The sequence below is a fragment of the Muntiacus reevesi genome, chromosome 2 (genome assembly GCF_963930625.1).
Source record: "Muntiacus reevesi chromosome 2, mMunRee1.1, whole genome shotgun sequence".
Lineage (NCBI taxonomy): Eukaryota > Metazoa > Chordata > Mammalia > Artiodactyla > Cervidae > Muntiacus > Muntiacus reevesi.
This window is the reverse complement of record NC_089250.1, coordinates 136369462-136386169: the sequence shown is the minus strand read 5'-3', so window position 1 is coordinate 136386169 and position 16708 is coordinate 136369462. Positions and strand designations below refer to the sequence as shown.

Here is a 16708-nt window from a genome sequence, read left to right as displayed (position 1 = left end):
GAATGACTGAACAAGAACTAGAAGGTTGTTTCAACATTTGCTATAATAGATCCTAGTAAATAGTTTTGCAGTGTAGTTGTAGAGTTAGTTTTAATTATACTTCCATCAGCAGTGTTTGAGAATGAGTTGCCCTACATCCTTGCAAATATATGGTATTTATGTCTTTTCCAGTTTTTGCCATTTTGGTTGTATTTTGTATTTCTTTGGTGACAAGTGATGCAGAGCACATTTTCATATGCTTTTTGAACATTTGAGTATCTTTTGTTGAAGTCTTTTGCCCATTTTTCTTTGGGATGTTCACTGTTATTAATTTGTAAGAGTTCTTCATGTATTTGAATTATAATTATTTTGAATATTGCATATATTTCTCCCTTTCTTTGATTTTTCACTCTGACTTTTGGTAAACAGATGTTCTTAATTAGTTTAGTTTATTAAATTTTTCCTTTATATTTATTGCTTTTGTGACCTGTTGAAAAAATTTTTGCCTACTCTAATGCCATAAAAATATTCTCATATATTCTTTTAAAGACTTTCTTGTTTACTTTTTACATTTAGACCCACAATCCATCTGGAATTGATTTTTGTGTATGGTGTGGTAAGAATGAAGGTCTCTTTTTTGCCATATGGATATTCAGTTGACTCCAGTATCCTTTATTGAAAAGACCATCCTTTCACCACTGCAGTGTTACTGTTTTCAGAAATCTGGTCACCATGTTACAGGAAGGGGGACCCCTTTCAGGGCCTTAGAGTGGGCTCTTGTGTAACATTCGGAAATGAATTGTTGGAAGAAATACGTGTGCTGACAAAGCAAGAGCCTTTATTGTTAAAGGGTGCCTGAACGGAAAGCAGGAGGATAAGGGAACCCTGGAGAATTTACTCTGCCATGTGGCTTGTAGTCTTATATTTTGTGGTTAGTTTCCGAGTTGTCTATGACCAGTCATCTCTGGTCCATAGTCAGATTCAGGGTCCTTCCTGGTGGCACATTGATCTTTCAGCCAGGATGGGTTCCAGCACAAAGGATTCTGGGATATTGGTTGTCTCCTCACTCTTTTGGCCCCTCCTGAATTCTGGTTAGTTTTTGGAGGCAGCACCATGTTCCTTATTGGGACCTCTTATTGTGGACCACTCAGGCAAGCAGTTATCATTGTGTGTGGCCAAGACAAGTAGTTAGGTCAACAGTTACCTAACAGCTATACATTTGTGGATCTGTTTCTGAACTTTTTGGTCCATTTGTCCATTTGCTTATCCTTATGCCAGTAACCACACAATCTAATTACTATTGCTTCATAATAAATCTTGATATCTAGTAGTGTAAGTCCCTCTAAGTTTTTTTTTTTTCACCTAGGTATTGTTGGCATTCTTGCCCTTTGCATACAACTGTAAATTTAATTCAACAAATATTTACTGAATACCTATTTATTATGTCCTAGGCACAGTGATGTATGTTGCGAATATAGCTGTTAATAAGGTAGGCATGGTCCTTCCTTTAGTTGGAGATGCCACTCACATAGAGATGAGAAGAGGGCCTAGGATAGAGTCCTGAGGAACTCAGTACTTAAAGTCAGCAAAAAAGACTGAGAGACAGCATGAGAGTGCATATGGAGGCAAGCAAATAATACCTCAAAGGTAAGAAAACCAACAAAGAACAACCTGAAGAAACCAAGGGAAGAAGGTCTATCTAGAAAGTGTGGTCAATGTTGCTGCAAAGTCAAGCAAGATAAGACTAACAAAACATCCTTTGGACTTAGCTCTGACTGTCTATTGCTATAATGAAGTAGTATCTGTGGAGGGCAGGGTGTGTGTCTTTATTAGATTGTAAACTCTTTGATAGGAACAAACTTCCTGGTTTAATTAGTGCTTAATAAATATTATTGCTTGATGATAATCCAATGATCTATATACTACTGAGCATCCTAAGGGCCAAAACGGTTATCTGTTTTATACCACTTCTCGTTCTTGCAGCTGATGAAAAAGTTAATTGCTTTTTTAATGTAAATGGAGAATAATTTTAATCAAACCTTGGCTATTTTAGATAATCCAAAACCATACTTCATCCATCCATTCATTCATCCATTTATTCATTTATCCAGCAAGTATACATGGAGCACAGAGAAGGCAGTGGCACCCCACTCCAGTACTCTTGCCTGGAAAATCCCATGGATGGAGGAGCCTGGTAGGCTGCAGTCCGTGGGGTCACTAAGAGTCAGACATGACTGAGCGACTTCACTTTCACTTTTCACTTTCATGCATTGGAGAAGGAAATGGCAACCCACTCCAGTGTTCTTGCCTGGAGAATCCCAGGGGCAGGGGAGCCTGGTGGGCTGCCATCTATGGGGTCGCACGGAGTCGGGCACGACTGAAGCGACTTAGCAGCAGCAGCATCATACATGAAGCAACCACCAGCTACCCAGGACTCCTGAGAATTGTACTGGAGATGTAAGTAGGGAAAGAAAGGAAAGAAGGAAGCCTGGGAAGATGTATTTGACCCAAGTATATCTCAATGAATTAACTTTGCAATAATTGCAAAAATTTCTATTTTTAGAGCTTTCCATGATTATTCAAAACGAGTCTGTGGTTAAGCTTTGTGACTTAAAGACAAAATTTTAGTAAGTGCTTCCTTTTTGGTTAAATAAAAAACAAGGGTTCAGGAGAGAAGGTCTTTTTGGGGAGTCTTCTTATAATTTATTGTTTGCTTGGTATGTATTTATACCTTGATATATAAATGTATGAATCATTTTCTTTTTATTTATTTTTCTTTTTTATTTTTTTTATCATTTTCTTTTTAAATTTGAATGTTTGTTTTAGGAATGGAAGAGCAGAGATAGTTCATTTTCAAATACAATAAAATTATGTTAAGTATAGGCAGTGCTAATTTATTTTTGTCATTTATCAAAGGGTCAGAGACCAAAATTTATTTTTCTTCATTGTGTATTATTAGTAGACCTGTACCTCGGGTCAGATGGATTGATAAATGCCCAATTAAACCATTTTTAAGTACACCTGAACAACAAGATTTTCCACCTTACCATTAAAATCTTGGCATATTAATTTTAAATAATCTTTAAAAATATATTTCTTAAAACAAGTCTTTATATGGATTTTATGAGGGAACTTTTGTTTTTTCAAACTTTATTGAAGTACTTGAAAATGTATAAGTTTGGTAGATTAGGGAAGTCTTTAGGAGTAAGATTAACTGAGTTCATCCTTACAGACTCTGGAATGAAAAGGTAAGTATAACACATTGGTGGAGGAAAAATTTTCTTTAGAAAGATAGAGTAAGAAAAAAAAAAGGGGGAATATAGTAAGTTCTTAGTAGGAATAAGAGGACCATTTATGTAGTTCTTTTAAAAAGAGCTTGTAAAAAAAAAATAAAATAAAAAGAGCTTGTAGTAGATTGATTCAAAATGATTTTTTCTTCTTAAATTGTTTTGTTTTTTCCCTTGGAAATAAATAGAAATAAAGACTACTGACTGCTGCAAATTGATAGTCTCTGATAGTACTACTTTAGTTCTAATTGGTGAAGAGGGGAAACAGAGAATTAAGATAGTTTAAAATGATGTTTGACATTTTTAGTTCTTAGTTCAGTCAGCACAGTCATCAAGTGACTTTATTCTGAACCCCTTGCATGAATGGCATTGAACCAAATCCCACAAGAGATAATACCTTCTGCCTATGTGAGCAAACTGGTAGTTGAAGTATTGCTCTCAAAAGCTATAGATAACACCAGTTGATGTTAAGATGTTGTGAGATTCCAGCCTTGGGGTAATGAGGTTAAGATGAGAAAAATGTACATCAGGGGAAAAAAAGTTTTATTTTGAAGTTATTTATTTATTTATTTTTTTTCTACTAACTTACTATTTGGTTTTACATCCTCCCCAATACTTTTATTTTTTAATTTTTTTTTTTTAGTTGGAGGCTAATTACTTCACAACATTTCAGTGGGTTTTGTCATACATTGATATGAATCAACCCTAGAGTTACACGTATTCCCCATCCCGATCCCCCCTCCCATCTCCCTCTCCACCCGATTCCTCTGGGTCTTCCCAGTGGAAAAAAAGTTTTAAAAGAAACTGTATCTACTTTCTGCTTTGAATAAAGATGTCACTGTCCTATGCAGTGAAACAATAAACATGTCAAATTATTTTTTAATATTTAACTAAAACACTGTTTTAGCTTTAAAGAGTTGAATTTTATTTGATTGATCATTGTATGAATAATGCAAAGTAAACTTTCATTTTGACAAGTAAAATAAGGAGGTGAATGATTTAGAGCATATCAGGTAGAATCTTGAAATAAGTGCTTTGTACCTTCATTGAAAATCAAATAGAAATCTTGGTGGATAGATAATGTCCAAAATTTATGACTGAAACCTATCTTTAACCTGGCCTCCAAGGTTAATATCATATTTAATATTAAGGTACTTTCATTTTATAATATTACATGTATTTAAGTATGGTCACATTTTAAGTATCTTTCCTAGTAGTCCATCTCCTCCCATCTTTATTCTTCCCCACCCCACCTCTTTCGGTGTGCTTGGGTTTCTACTGCTGGCTACCCAGTTATTACCATTCTAATACCATTTAAGGTAGCTCCGCTGGGTTTATTTATTTGAGTCCTGTAATCCAGTTTCTCTTTTAACCTGGCTTCTGAAATCAGTTGACAGACCGGTTTATTTTTCTCGTAACAACTCGTGATTTAGATTGGTTAGGAAGATAAAATGTAATCCGGCACAACCTCTTTCCCTTGGAATCAGTATGTGAAAGGCTTCCTCCTTGCGTGGCTGAGCGTGCTTAAGTCGGGCAGAGTACCTAGTGAAGGACTTCAGCCCCCACAGTTCCCTGTGTGCGCATGCCCTCTCTTCTTACAGTTGTCAAAGTGCTTTTGCCAGAGCGGTCACATAATCAACCTGAAAGAAGAAAATAAATACTGTACACTTTTAAATTTTATCGATCCTTAAAAACTGGACCCTCAAAGGTAACTGCTGCTGAGAATTTGTTACTTGAGATTGGGTGATTGCATGTAAAGGAAGATCTATTGTGTGTGTGGTGGGGGGAGGGGAAGGAGGTATCTATTTCCCGGACTTTGCTGTAAATAAGAAAAAAGAAAAAAAGACTAACAAAAACCCACCCAAACGGACAGACTGTACAAACAGTTACTGACATTGCATATTAACTTTGTAAATGTTATTTTAATCTATTGCTTATCTTTTGTTTAAAAGGGTCTTATTTATTATAGATGGGTCTTGACCTTGACAGAGTGAATTTATGCAGAAAGTGAAATTAATGTCTTTAAGAAATGTTAAGAAGAGAAATGGGTGTTCCTAGTATGATACAATTTTTTAAATTAAATATATTCATATTACTTATAGGCTTAAAATAGTCGAGTCTAGCTTACTTTGTGGCTTTTTTTTTTTGCTATAGGACAGCATTAATTTTTCCACTATAAACATATAGTTTAAAGTGAAGGCATTAACAGAAGGCATTGGTACTAGCATCAGAAAAGCTGAGTGATATTAAAATTATAATCAAATGCATATTTCAGCCATGATGATATGGCTATTGTAAAGACAATTCTAGCCCACTGGGAGAGACTCAAATCCCAGATTAAAATGGTTTACTGCAGCATGCTTAAACCAAGTATAAAAATGTCTCTTTCTGTGTCCATTTTCTTTGGCAACAATAGAACTTTGTGTTGCTGTGAATCCAAGCCCTGCTTGCCTCTTTGTCATATTTACAATACTGATCAAAGTCATTATTTTAGACCAAGGGAGTTAAGGAACACAAAACCAATCTTAAATAGGTTTTATTGGTAGTAGTTGGCCATTTGTGATGTGTATTATATTGGGTTGGGTTCTTTTGGAGGGGTGGGTTGGGGAGGGAGGAGTTAAGGTGGCTGTGAAGCTTTTCCTTGAGCCCACTATTTGTCTATGTATGAAACTTTAGAATGAGATATTAACCATTTTGAAGATATTCTTCAATAAAATAGTAAAACTACTTTTAATCCCATTTCTTAGTCTGACATATTTTGCTTAATAGTTAAGAGCAATAGCAAATCCATTTCCCAACACATTTATTTTACAGCAGTTATTATCGTGAGAATATCCAAAGGCAGAACTTCTGTGTGTATCTGAATGCCATTTTAGGAGTGTCCTGAGAAAGATGCTTCTCCATGTATCTGAGTTAATTAACTGTATTAAATATATTAATAACTTTGTAGCAATTATACTGAATCACCATCTAAAAAAATTATGTATTTGGTCATATGCACCTTGAACATCTCAAAATACTTGTTTTCAGGGTCTCGGCACTGTAATATTCATATATTTAAAGCAATTAACGTGTTCTAAAGGACAAACGAACTCAGTGATAACTATGGGTATGGAAATCTGGTTTTGAGCGATTACTATTTTCATCCTTGAATGATAAAACAGGCTGTATGGCAGAGGTGAATATAGCCCTTCTATGCGAAATGGAAAATACCATAGACTCCTTATATGGCTAAATGAAGCAGTGATGGCAATGCACTATAATTACAATGTATGAGAATTTGCGACTTTGTACTGTGCTATTTTTAACACGTTAGCTAGCATATGGTAATTCAGGGTCTTCAAACCATAATCTTCACTGTTAATACTAGTGATAAGAGAATAGGTTCTAAATTTGCCAAAGTCTTGTGACCAAGGCAGCAGCAGGAGGATTCAAAAAATGAAAAATCTGGCAGCCCCAGTATTATCTTGACTTCATACTTAAATGAGGGATTTTTTAAAGCCCCACCCCCACCTCATCTCTTAGACAGTCCTCCGCCCCCCTCCCTCCTTTCTCCTTCTTCCTCCCTCCCTCCCTCCCTCCCTCCGCGTGTCTCTCTCCCTCTCTCTCTCTGACCTCAAATCCAGCGAGAACATTTCTTCACTCTGCAGAGAAATTCTCAGGCTCCTGTTGAGACCTGAACTACTGAGATGCCAAGAAATCTCTTGTGCGGCAGAACTGGAAACGAGAACATTGGAGAATAAGCAAAAAAAAAACACCCATCTAATCCTTAGAGTAACAAGAAGCAAGCACTTGCAAATGTTTCAGTAGATTTTTACCTCTTTTAAAAGGATGTAGGTTTTTTTTTTTTTTTTTTTTTTAAATGTCTCCTAACAAAATGGAGTAGCTGCAGCTACTGGGAGGCCAGAGAATGGTTGTGCAGTTGAGTCCTCCTAACAAATGCCAAGGATTTCCTCCCTCGTGGTTCGCTGCGTCTAAATGAAACAATTATCGAGGCAAGAAGGCAGTTTGCTAATCAAGACGGATAAGACTACTGTTTCTTTAAAGTGCCCGAGCGGGGAAGGGGGAAGAAAGGGTCGTGTGTGGTGTCTTTTTAACCTTGCTGAAGGACGCAGCTGTATTTATTGACGTATGCAAATAGCTGGGGGAGGGTGGTGCTTGGGAAAAAACAGGAACCAGAATCAGTTTCTCATTGCAGGGTGAACGCTCTGAGTTCCGGTGAAGGGGAAAGAGACGTGGCGAAATTGCTGTCTTTCTGTCTTATAAGCACATCTCTTACTAATACAGAAAAGGAACCTAGACATCAGAAAGGGTGAAGACGCTCTCACAGTATTTTTAGAGACTTTGCACGAGCTCCCCCACCCCAGCCCGACCTGTTCTTCTAAATGGGAGATTATGGATTTGCATTGCAATTGGCTAGTAGCGGTGGCACTGGATTTTCGCAACTAAAACACCCGCCCGCTCCAGCAAGCGGCATTAACGAACCCACTGACAATAACGCCTTTCTCTTTTTTCCCGTTTCAGCTGCGCAAACCATGCAGGATGATTTACTGATGGACAAAAGCAAAACCCAGCCCCAGCCCCAGCAGCAGCGGCAGCAGCAGCAGCAGCCCCAGCCCGAGCCCAGCACCGCCGAAGCCCCGTCCACGCCCCTGTCCTCAGAGACCCCCAAGCCGGAGGACAGCAGCGCAGTGCCGGCCCTCAGCCCCGCCGCGGCCCCGCCGGCCCCTAACGGCCCCGACAAGATGCAGATGGAATCGCCGCTCCTGCCGGGCTTGGGTTTCCACCAGCCCCCTCAGCAGCCGCCGCCACCACCGCAGGAGCCCGCGGCGCCGGGCGCGTCTCTGTCGCCGTCCTTCGGCAGCACCTGGTCCACGGGCACCACGAACGCGGTAGAGGACAGCTTCTTCCAAGGGATCACCCCAGTCAACGGGACCATGCTCTTCCAGAACTTCCCGCACCACGTCAACCCAGTCTTCGGAGGCACCTTCTCCCCGCAGATCGGCCTGGCGCAGACCCAGCACCACCAGCAGCCGCCGCCGCCCGCGCCGCAGCCAGCGCAGCCCGCGCAGCCCCCGCAGGCGCAGCCCTCGCAGCAGCGCCGCTCGCCTGCCAGCCCCAGCCAGGCTCCCTACGCGCAGAGGGGCGCCACGGCGGCGTACGGTCACCAGCCCATCATGACTAGCAAGCCGTCCTCCTCCTCGGCCGCCGCGGCCGCAGCCGCCGCCGCCGCCGCCTCGTCCGCGTCTTCCAGCTGGAGCACGCACCAGAGCGTGAACGCCGCCTGGAGCGCGCCGTCCAACCCGTGGGGCGGCCTGCAGGCGGGCAGGGACCCTCGCCGGGCGGTTGGCGTGGGCGTGGGCGTGGGTGTGGGGGTGCCCTCGCCCCTCAACCCTATCTCGCCGCTCAAAAAGCCCTTCTCCAGCAACGTGATCGCGCCGCCCAAGTTCCCCCGCGCGGCCCCGCTCACCTCCAAGTCCTGGATGGAGGATAACGCTTTCCGGACCGATAATGGTAACAATCTGTTGCCATTTCAGGTAATTCTCCGGTGCACCTGTATACGCCTTCCTTCCACTCCGCTCCCCTTTCCCTGTTTTCCCGGCCATTTAATCGGCCACTGATTGTGGGTCTTTAAAAAAGGCAGCGATTGCCAACTCCCCTGCCCTTTTCCGAAGCCTTCAGTTCACTGGGGGTGTTCCACTACGGGGACGAGGGTGGGGGAAACGTGACTGCTCGAGGAATCTTATGTATGCACCCTGACGAGATAGAAAGGGGCTTTTTTCTTTTAGCCTATTTTATCTCTTCGTCGTGCTTCTGCCTCTTCTTTTGACCTTCTTTGACAGGAAAAGCTGCAAGTGTATGACAGGGTGCCGGCATAGTCCCAGGCTGAGTAGGCTGAGTGAGATTCCTGTCATTTTCCGTGGCTACACATTTCACGTTATGCAATCCCGGGCTCAGGGTGTCTCCGGAAAGCCGTCCACTCCCAAACCACTCTGGCCCTACTCTTCAAGGGGTTAACAGCCCTGGAGTGATGCTATTTCAGACAGTTGCATATGCTCAATTAAACTAATGTGAACACATGTGTTTATGTCTCGCTAAGGTGCTGGCATCATTAATAGCAATCAGCATATTGCCCCTGCCGGGAAAATTAGAGTGTGAGATTCCAATAAACACTGGAACTGTATCAGAAACCAAGATGGAAGAGTGGAAATTCTAGGGGTAACCCTTCCCATGTTATCTGAATCTAAGAAGGGCTTAGAAATTTTTTTTTTTTTTTATCCAGAGGAAAGAGACAATAGGACGCGACCTTCAGAGCCATATTGCAATGGAGTCTATTTGCTAGCTAGCACTGAAATATTTAAAGCTGCAGTGTCCTTCAGTTGGGTTATTTAAGAAGACAGTGCAGATCAATTACACTATTTGAAACTGGGCAAAGTCAAAGTCTTGCAACTTTAATGAAAAATGAGCCTTGTGTCTTGGTGTTAAATGCCAGTGAAAAACTCAGGAAGTGCCCCAGACAAAAAGGTTGAATGGAGTGTCCTTATTCTGTACTTGCTTTCTGATCCAGTGCGTGGCCACATCAGTTGGCAGTGTGCTGGACATCTTGAGTTGGAAAAGGGTGGTGAGGGTGAGGGTTCACTGGAGGCCTTTGTTCTCAGGAAAACATTCATCCTTCGCTTACAAACTGATTTGTCCATAGGCTTCCAGGTTTGGTTAAAATGAAAGGAGTGAGGAGGGCTCTGGATAAGACCCAGCTTGGATCTTTGGATCCAAGGAAATGAAACAGAAATCCTTTGAGCATTGCTGAAAAATGGCAGAACCAACATTTGACAGAGTTAGTTTAAAGCATCAGGTGCAATTGGAACCTTATTTTGTTGCTCTTTACATTTCAGATGTGATGTTTGGCGTGGCTCCCATCCATGAAGGAGGAGGTTGGGATATTAAGCACATGACGCTCTAAGCTAGAGCAAGAATTTTTAACCTCGTCAGTTCAAGGGGGTCCCTGACACCCATAAATTATGTGTATGAGAATTTTTAATGAGACAATCTTACCAGATTTTTACAGGATTGCTTCAGGGATGGAAGAGTCCAATTTCTCTATGTGCTTATTTGTGTGTGTGTGTGTGTGTGTGTGTTGGGGTCTAGACAGGCAGGCTGCTTTTGATAGGAGAGCCCCTCTTTTTCTAACAGTCTCTCTTTTGATTCTGATGCCCTCTACCCAAATCTAGTTTTAGAAGATAACCTAAAATCTAACAGAGAGATTTCGGGCCTGGAAGCTGATAGTGTAGACATGAGCTGTCTTTTTCTAAGAGTAGAATCTGAATACAACTAGGTTTTGATTAATTATTTCCAGAAATGGGGACTAGGGAGAGATTAAATCCGTAAAATTTCCCCCAAACTGATATTGACAAGTAATGTGGGGATTGCCAGTTGTTTCTTAGCAAAGCGTTTACCAGCCATGCTAATAAGAGCCAGATGGACTGGATTGAGTTTGGATTCTTGTTTTTTCATCCCTGGTAGTGCTATTGAGTAGGGAAAGATGGCCAAAAGATTTGTAGGAGGAGAGATTTGATTGAAAATTGAGCTTTATAAATTTGGCCTTAGGAAGAATTACATGGACTTTATGTCTCTCTCTCTCTTTTTAAAAATTATTTAAAATGGAGCTTCAGGGTTTTGAAGCAATATTAGAACCAGATAGGAGTAACCTGGCTGTGCTTTGACTTGGGATATTATCAGACTAGGTTTCTATTGATAAATATATCAAGTTTAAAAAGACAAAAATACCTTTAGTCTTGAGTGCAGAAATTTATATGTTTCTGTATATATTTGAATCATTTTTCTACAAAAAGAAAATGCCTTAAGTAGTTCTTAATGACTTTAAAAAATTATTTTGATAAATAGGACTTTTTTTCTTTAAATCTAGAAGTTTATTTCATAGAATACCAACTTAATTTGTTTTTATTCCACAGACTGTTTGAGCTAAAAGGGGCTTTCAATAGTGATCTACACTAATGTATCTTAATATTAATAAAAAAAAAAAATCCATATCTCCTGCCCATTCCCAACAGTGCTGCTTCACTCTTTCGCCAACTATAAAATAGTTTTTGGAACTTTTCTTCTGTGGTTTATATTGTGAAAGCAGTCACTGTATTTGACTGTGCTTTTTCAAACTACACATGCTTTCTTATGCCCTTCCCTTAATTCTAAGAAAGTTGATTGGTTTCTCTGCGTTAGGGTGGCTCCTTCCTTAGGGATTACTTGTATCTAGAAGCCACCTCATTTCTATAAATAAGGAAACTGAGGTCCTGAGAGGAAACGTGGCATAACTAAGGTACTAGCGCTTTGGCTAATTTTGTTGATGTGTGTTCTTAACTTCCCTGTAGCACTAGTCCTGTCAGGTACAATTAACTTTAACATCAGGCTCTCTTTTAGGGCTCCATTCAAAGGGACTTACTTATGGAACTATCTCATGAGGTTCTCTATCTGGCTCTTAGTGGTGTACCACCCACCATCAGAGCTCAGGAGCAGTGAGTTACCCCACGTGGGGTATTATACTACGCTTCATTCTTTTATTTATGTAAGACAGAGAAGCCTAGGTTTGTAAACGGACTAGAACCAGAGGTATTTTCTATATGTAATTAATTTGAGCTTAAATACCGTTGTTGTCCAGAGACATTTAGAAGGGACTTTTGAGAGCATGTATTTCACTACTCAGTTCATTTTCCAGAAGAGGAAATGAAAGTTCAAATGGCTTCCTCAAGTTCAGGTGGGTAGTTTCTATCAGAAGCAGATTTTGGAGGCAGATTGCTAGGTTCACATCTTAACTCTGCCAGTTCCTAGCCTTGTAATCTTGAATAAATTGTGTATACATGTTGATCCTCAAGTTTATCATCTGTAAAATGGAAGTAATGATAATTACTTGCTTCATAGGATTTCAGTGAGAAGCTACATAGAAAGTGCTTAGCACAGTTCTTGGCCCATAGTAAAGTACCTTATAGATGTTGAATTATGATTATTGCTAATTATAATGGTGACCAGAGGCTTTGTATGATCTTATCATAGTGTGGATTACTGCTTTTTCATCCTGTGCAATCTGAAAAACCCCAGACTTCTGTGTAATGTTATTTAGTCTTTTTTTCATCTGTCTAAAGGTACTCTTTGGTTACTGTAACAATGAGGTGATTGCCCACTTACCTATGAGCGAGGCCCTTTGCTAAGCACTTCATATGTAGTTTCTTTTCAGAACTCCTTTAAAGCAGAGGATTATTATTAGTTTCATTATCCTGACAAATTGAGGGTTAGTGCATTTACATTATTTCCTCACAGTCACATAGTAACTCCTCACGGTAACTGGCAGAGTTGGGATTTGAACCCAGGAGATCTGCCTCCAGAGCCTGTGGAGGTGTATCATACCTCCAGGACATCAGTTAACCATGCAGGAGACTGAGCAGCATCTGTGTTTGACTTTATGATATAGTTTGGAAATCGTATTGTTAAAATATTTTTTTATAGTGAGAAGCATAGGAAGAAAAATACAGTGCCCATCCATATGCTACCATTTAGATTCAACAGTAGTTAAAATTTTCCCTATTTGCATATTTACTTATTCTGTGTATTTTTGAATTTGTATTTTTGGAGAAGAGTTCAAATTATATTCTTCTTCCTCTCTGCATTTTTATCTTTATCCCACCCATCTTTTTCTATCTCAGATTGAGAACAACTCTATAGATTTTATATTTTCTGGCATAAATCTACTTAAATGTAATTTAGTGTTAATTGTGCTGGTGGGTTGTCTATAACAGAGAAAGAAATTCCTTACATAAATTCATGGAATATAAATTATTAAAAAAGTAAATATGCCTATGCACAATAAATTTTGAAGAAACATCAATATTTTCAACCTACCTATTCTGCTTTTTTTTTTGAAACTGTCTTTTTCAGGAGGTAAATTGTCTAGTTTATTCTTGCTTTTTAGTAAGGATAGTATGTATGGCCTAGATTTAAAGCTAGAGACCCTTCCATAGTTGGTTTCTTAACTACTGCTCTAATGCAAAACCACTTAAAGTCCACCCAATTCCACAAATTGTTTCAGAACTTATTATGGTATGGTTAATATGTATGCCAGAAAAGCCGCAGTATCTATATACTATTTAAAAGAGGCATTGGTTAGGAAATATTGGAAGATTTTCTGTACTACTGAAAACATTAATATATAAACTGTATACTTTAAAATTGCATGTAGAAAAGGACTTAGCTTTAAACTTTTCATGACCTTGTAGCTAGTTGATATAAAAATATGCTCTCAGAATTGTGATGAGTTTAGATATCCTCTAAGACATAATTTTTTACTTAAATAGCTTTCTCCATTGGTTGGCCTATTTTGCTGTCTTCCAAAGGTTGCATAAGGGGTAATGCTTATCCACTTGGAGGATGCCATTGCTCAGATAGTTTTTGTAGTGTTTTGATCTGCAAGTGTCAGAAGAGTGTGCTGAATATGAAAAATTAAATTTTCATACAATATGAAAAATTAAATTTTCATACAATATGAAAAATTTGATGAAACCTTGTGGATTTTACTGAGGAAGGGAATGGAGGGGAATATAGAGTAGTGGACAGCCTTTGAAGTTTGGATTGAGGAAGACGCTGGTTGAAGCCTCAGCTCTGTCACTGGTGATTAGAATCAAGTCATTTATCCAATGATTTCTTTTTCCAAAAGTCTGCAAAAATGGAAAGAGAGCCTGTCTTCTGGGTTTGTTTTATGAGAGAATGTATACAGGTGTCCAGAAAATTAGATACTGGTATGGCTCTTAAATGTCTGCCTAACCACTGGTAACTAGAGACAGTTCGAGTTTAATAGAGGACATGCTTGTTAATAGCCAGTAGTCCAGGGTTAAATGCTAGTGGGCATCTGGAAGTGGAAAGGGCCTAGAAAGATGTGTCCAGCAGCGACAGAAGAGCAACGAAAGGCTGTGTGTGTGTTATGCTGACTACCTGTCCTAGAAGCCAGTCATGGTGCTCTGAAGGTATAGACTTATGTCACAAGGATGGTGTGTGTTTCTAACTACCTGCTGCTTCTGTGACTAAGCCACCAATGCAAATGTGAGATTTTGGTTGTTCTGGAGTCCCAAAGGCTCTGATCTGAAGCTCCTTACCACCAGTACCCCGAAAACCACACTAGACTCTGTAGGGAGCAGGATAGTTATGAGAAAGAGAATTCAGTATAGAGGCCCAAGTTTGGATCTTGAGAGTTGAGGATTATATTCTAGCTACAGCTTCAAAGGTGCTTTCCCGGAGAGATCACTGTGCTTGCAGTAGAAGCCGGCTTCATAGGGAATTTTCTGCAATTGGTTCTTATACCTTGTGGGTGGCTTGTTCTGTGGGCATCTGTTATGCTTTAGTTCTGTTACATTTAGCTTTCATATCCTTCGGTGTTCATTACAAGTGTTAGGCATGTAAACTTCTTAATGTGAAACCATTGTAATGTTTTGACCTAATTTGATATAGGGAAGTAGTAGTGAATTAAAATAATACAATAAACTAGCATATTAGAATCAAGACCACTTTTCTTTCCCCAGAAGCACTATTACATAATCCTCAGAAATAATGACTATATGACATGAAACGTTATTAGCAGTCTTCAGAGTTAGAGAAACAGAAATGGGCACCAAAGAGCCTTTATATCGTTTGGAGTGATCATAAAATAAATGTACACAGAAGGATAGAAATGTTGTGTACTGATATTGTTTTGATAAGACTTGTACAGCCAAATATCTTCATTCCTCAAGTGTTCAAACTTATTTCAAAGGCAAGGTCAAGTACAGGAGAAAAAAACTTAACTCCCTATCTTTAGGAATTCAGTGCAGTGAATTAAATGGCCAGTGTGACCAACTGAACCAGCATCTAGAAGTTCACATGCACCTGACAGTAGGTGCTCACTAAATGAATGAATAAACATTTAAATACAAGTTGCTACCGTTTTGTCCTTTCTGCAATACTGCATGTTTAACATTTTCAAGACAACTTCTCCACTATAGCATTTCTCTACAAGGTGTTCATAGAATATGAAAACATAGACAAATGTACAGAATGTCATAAAGGATATCTTCACATAGTTTCTAGGCTGTGACTCTGTTTGTAAGTTTGGTATGCTAAGAAGTAAGCAAGGGTCTTGCTTTGACGTAAGAAATTTTTGGCAACCAATAGAGGGTAACATTAACTTGTATCCTATGAGCTAAATTTTTCTTTACTTCTTCACTATTAATCAACTCATCCTTTTGGAGTTAACTGACCCTGTCATGGTGATCGGTTTTATTCCTGTCTTCCCAAATCAAGTTATAAATACTGAGAGTCAGAATACTTCTGACAATAACACTTAGAAATATTAAGGTGACAATTCTTTGGTCTAAGAGGTTGACAGAGAAGTAGATTATAGTTGGCCCGTTCATCTTGTCATTCATTTGAAGATTGTGAGATTGGAAAGCAGAGATGTAAGAGGCAAAAGACATTCTCTCTTAGGTATATGGTAGAGTTTGGGGACTAAAGGATTTAAATAATTTAGAGGAAGCATTTTAGTGATCTGACATTCTAGCCCCCTACTCAAAGTCCAGGAGACCTAGTTCTTAGGTTTCAGATAGCCAGCAGTTAAAAAGGACAAGAAGTGAATGTGCTCAGAAGCACCTCTCTTTTGCAATCTGTTGTGGAAATTTTCCTTTCCTCTTTTGAACTAGAGACATATAAACTAGATATGCAGGGGATTAAAAATAGTGAAGACCAGTGAGGTTTATGAATAAAGATTGTGGGGAAAGGCCGAGAGACAATTTTTTATCATGAATCCATTATTTATGTGTTTGCATTTGATTTTATGGGTAAACTATTCAACTCTTTGCCACATTGTTATTTAAAGTGATTGTAATCAATGGTAGAATCCTGTGTTCAGATAAACAGCCTATGCGGGATTTTTGTTAATCACATATCTATTACAGAATTCCCCGATCAAAGGGATGGGATTTGTATTAAGTTTTGTTTGGCATCTTTGTTAACAGTCATAATCCATGTACTCCAGCTTGTGGGTGTTGTATTATTTTTGATGTTGTCTCCAAACAGATTCAGCTAACAAATACAGGGGACCCTGCATGTCAAGCACGGGCCTCACCCTTTTCACATAAACTGTTTTATTTAATCCTTACACATTCTAGTGAATTAGGGATCATCCTCCTCCTGAGACGCAGACCATCACCAGCCTAGTAAGGTGACAGAGGAGGTCTTCTGACCCTACGTCCACTTCTCTTATTTTACTACACCTGCTTCTCTGTTACCACTTCACACTCTTTCAGTGTGCTGTTTCACTCTTTCCCCAGAAATTCCCTGATTCCCCTCATCCCTCATTTCCTGTAAGCTCTCCTTACTCACTGAAATGAAGTGAGGTTTTTGTTTGTTTCCCC

The 16708-nt window shown here is 39.5% G+C and overlaps 1 protein-coding gene and 1 long non-coding RNA gene across 7 annotated transcripts in view; one reads left to right on the top strand and one right to left on the bottom strand.

Annotated features, from left to right (window-relative positions):
• CPEB3 (cytoplasmic polyadenylation element binding protein 3) overlaps positions 1-16708 on the top strand; it is a 194286-nt gene that overhangs the window by 39209 nt on the left and 138369 nt on the right. For 3 of the 6 annotated variants that reach the window (XM_065922913.1, XM_065922910.1, XM_065922912.1), the window contains exon 2: positions 7791-8803. In XM_065922913.1, coding sequence (XP_065778985.1) covers positions 7802-8803 — 1002 coding nt within the window. In that variant the 5' untranslated portion in view covers positions 7791-7801. Of the gene's footprint in view, positions 1-4861; positions 4975-7470; positions 7579-7790; positions 8804-16708 lie in introns of those variants that run through there. The other 3 variants (XM_065922914.1, XM_065922909.1, XM_065922911.1) reach the window with 2 other exon arrangements.
• LOC136159986 (uncharacterized) lies at positions 4030-7360 on the bottom strand. Its single transcript, XR_010661546.1, has 3 exons — positions 7085-7360; positions 6882-6983; positions 4030-4906 (listed from the first exon to the last, which is right to left on the bottom strand). It is a non-coding gene; the product is annotated as an uncharacterized lncRNA (long non-coding RNA).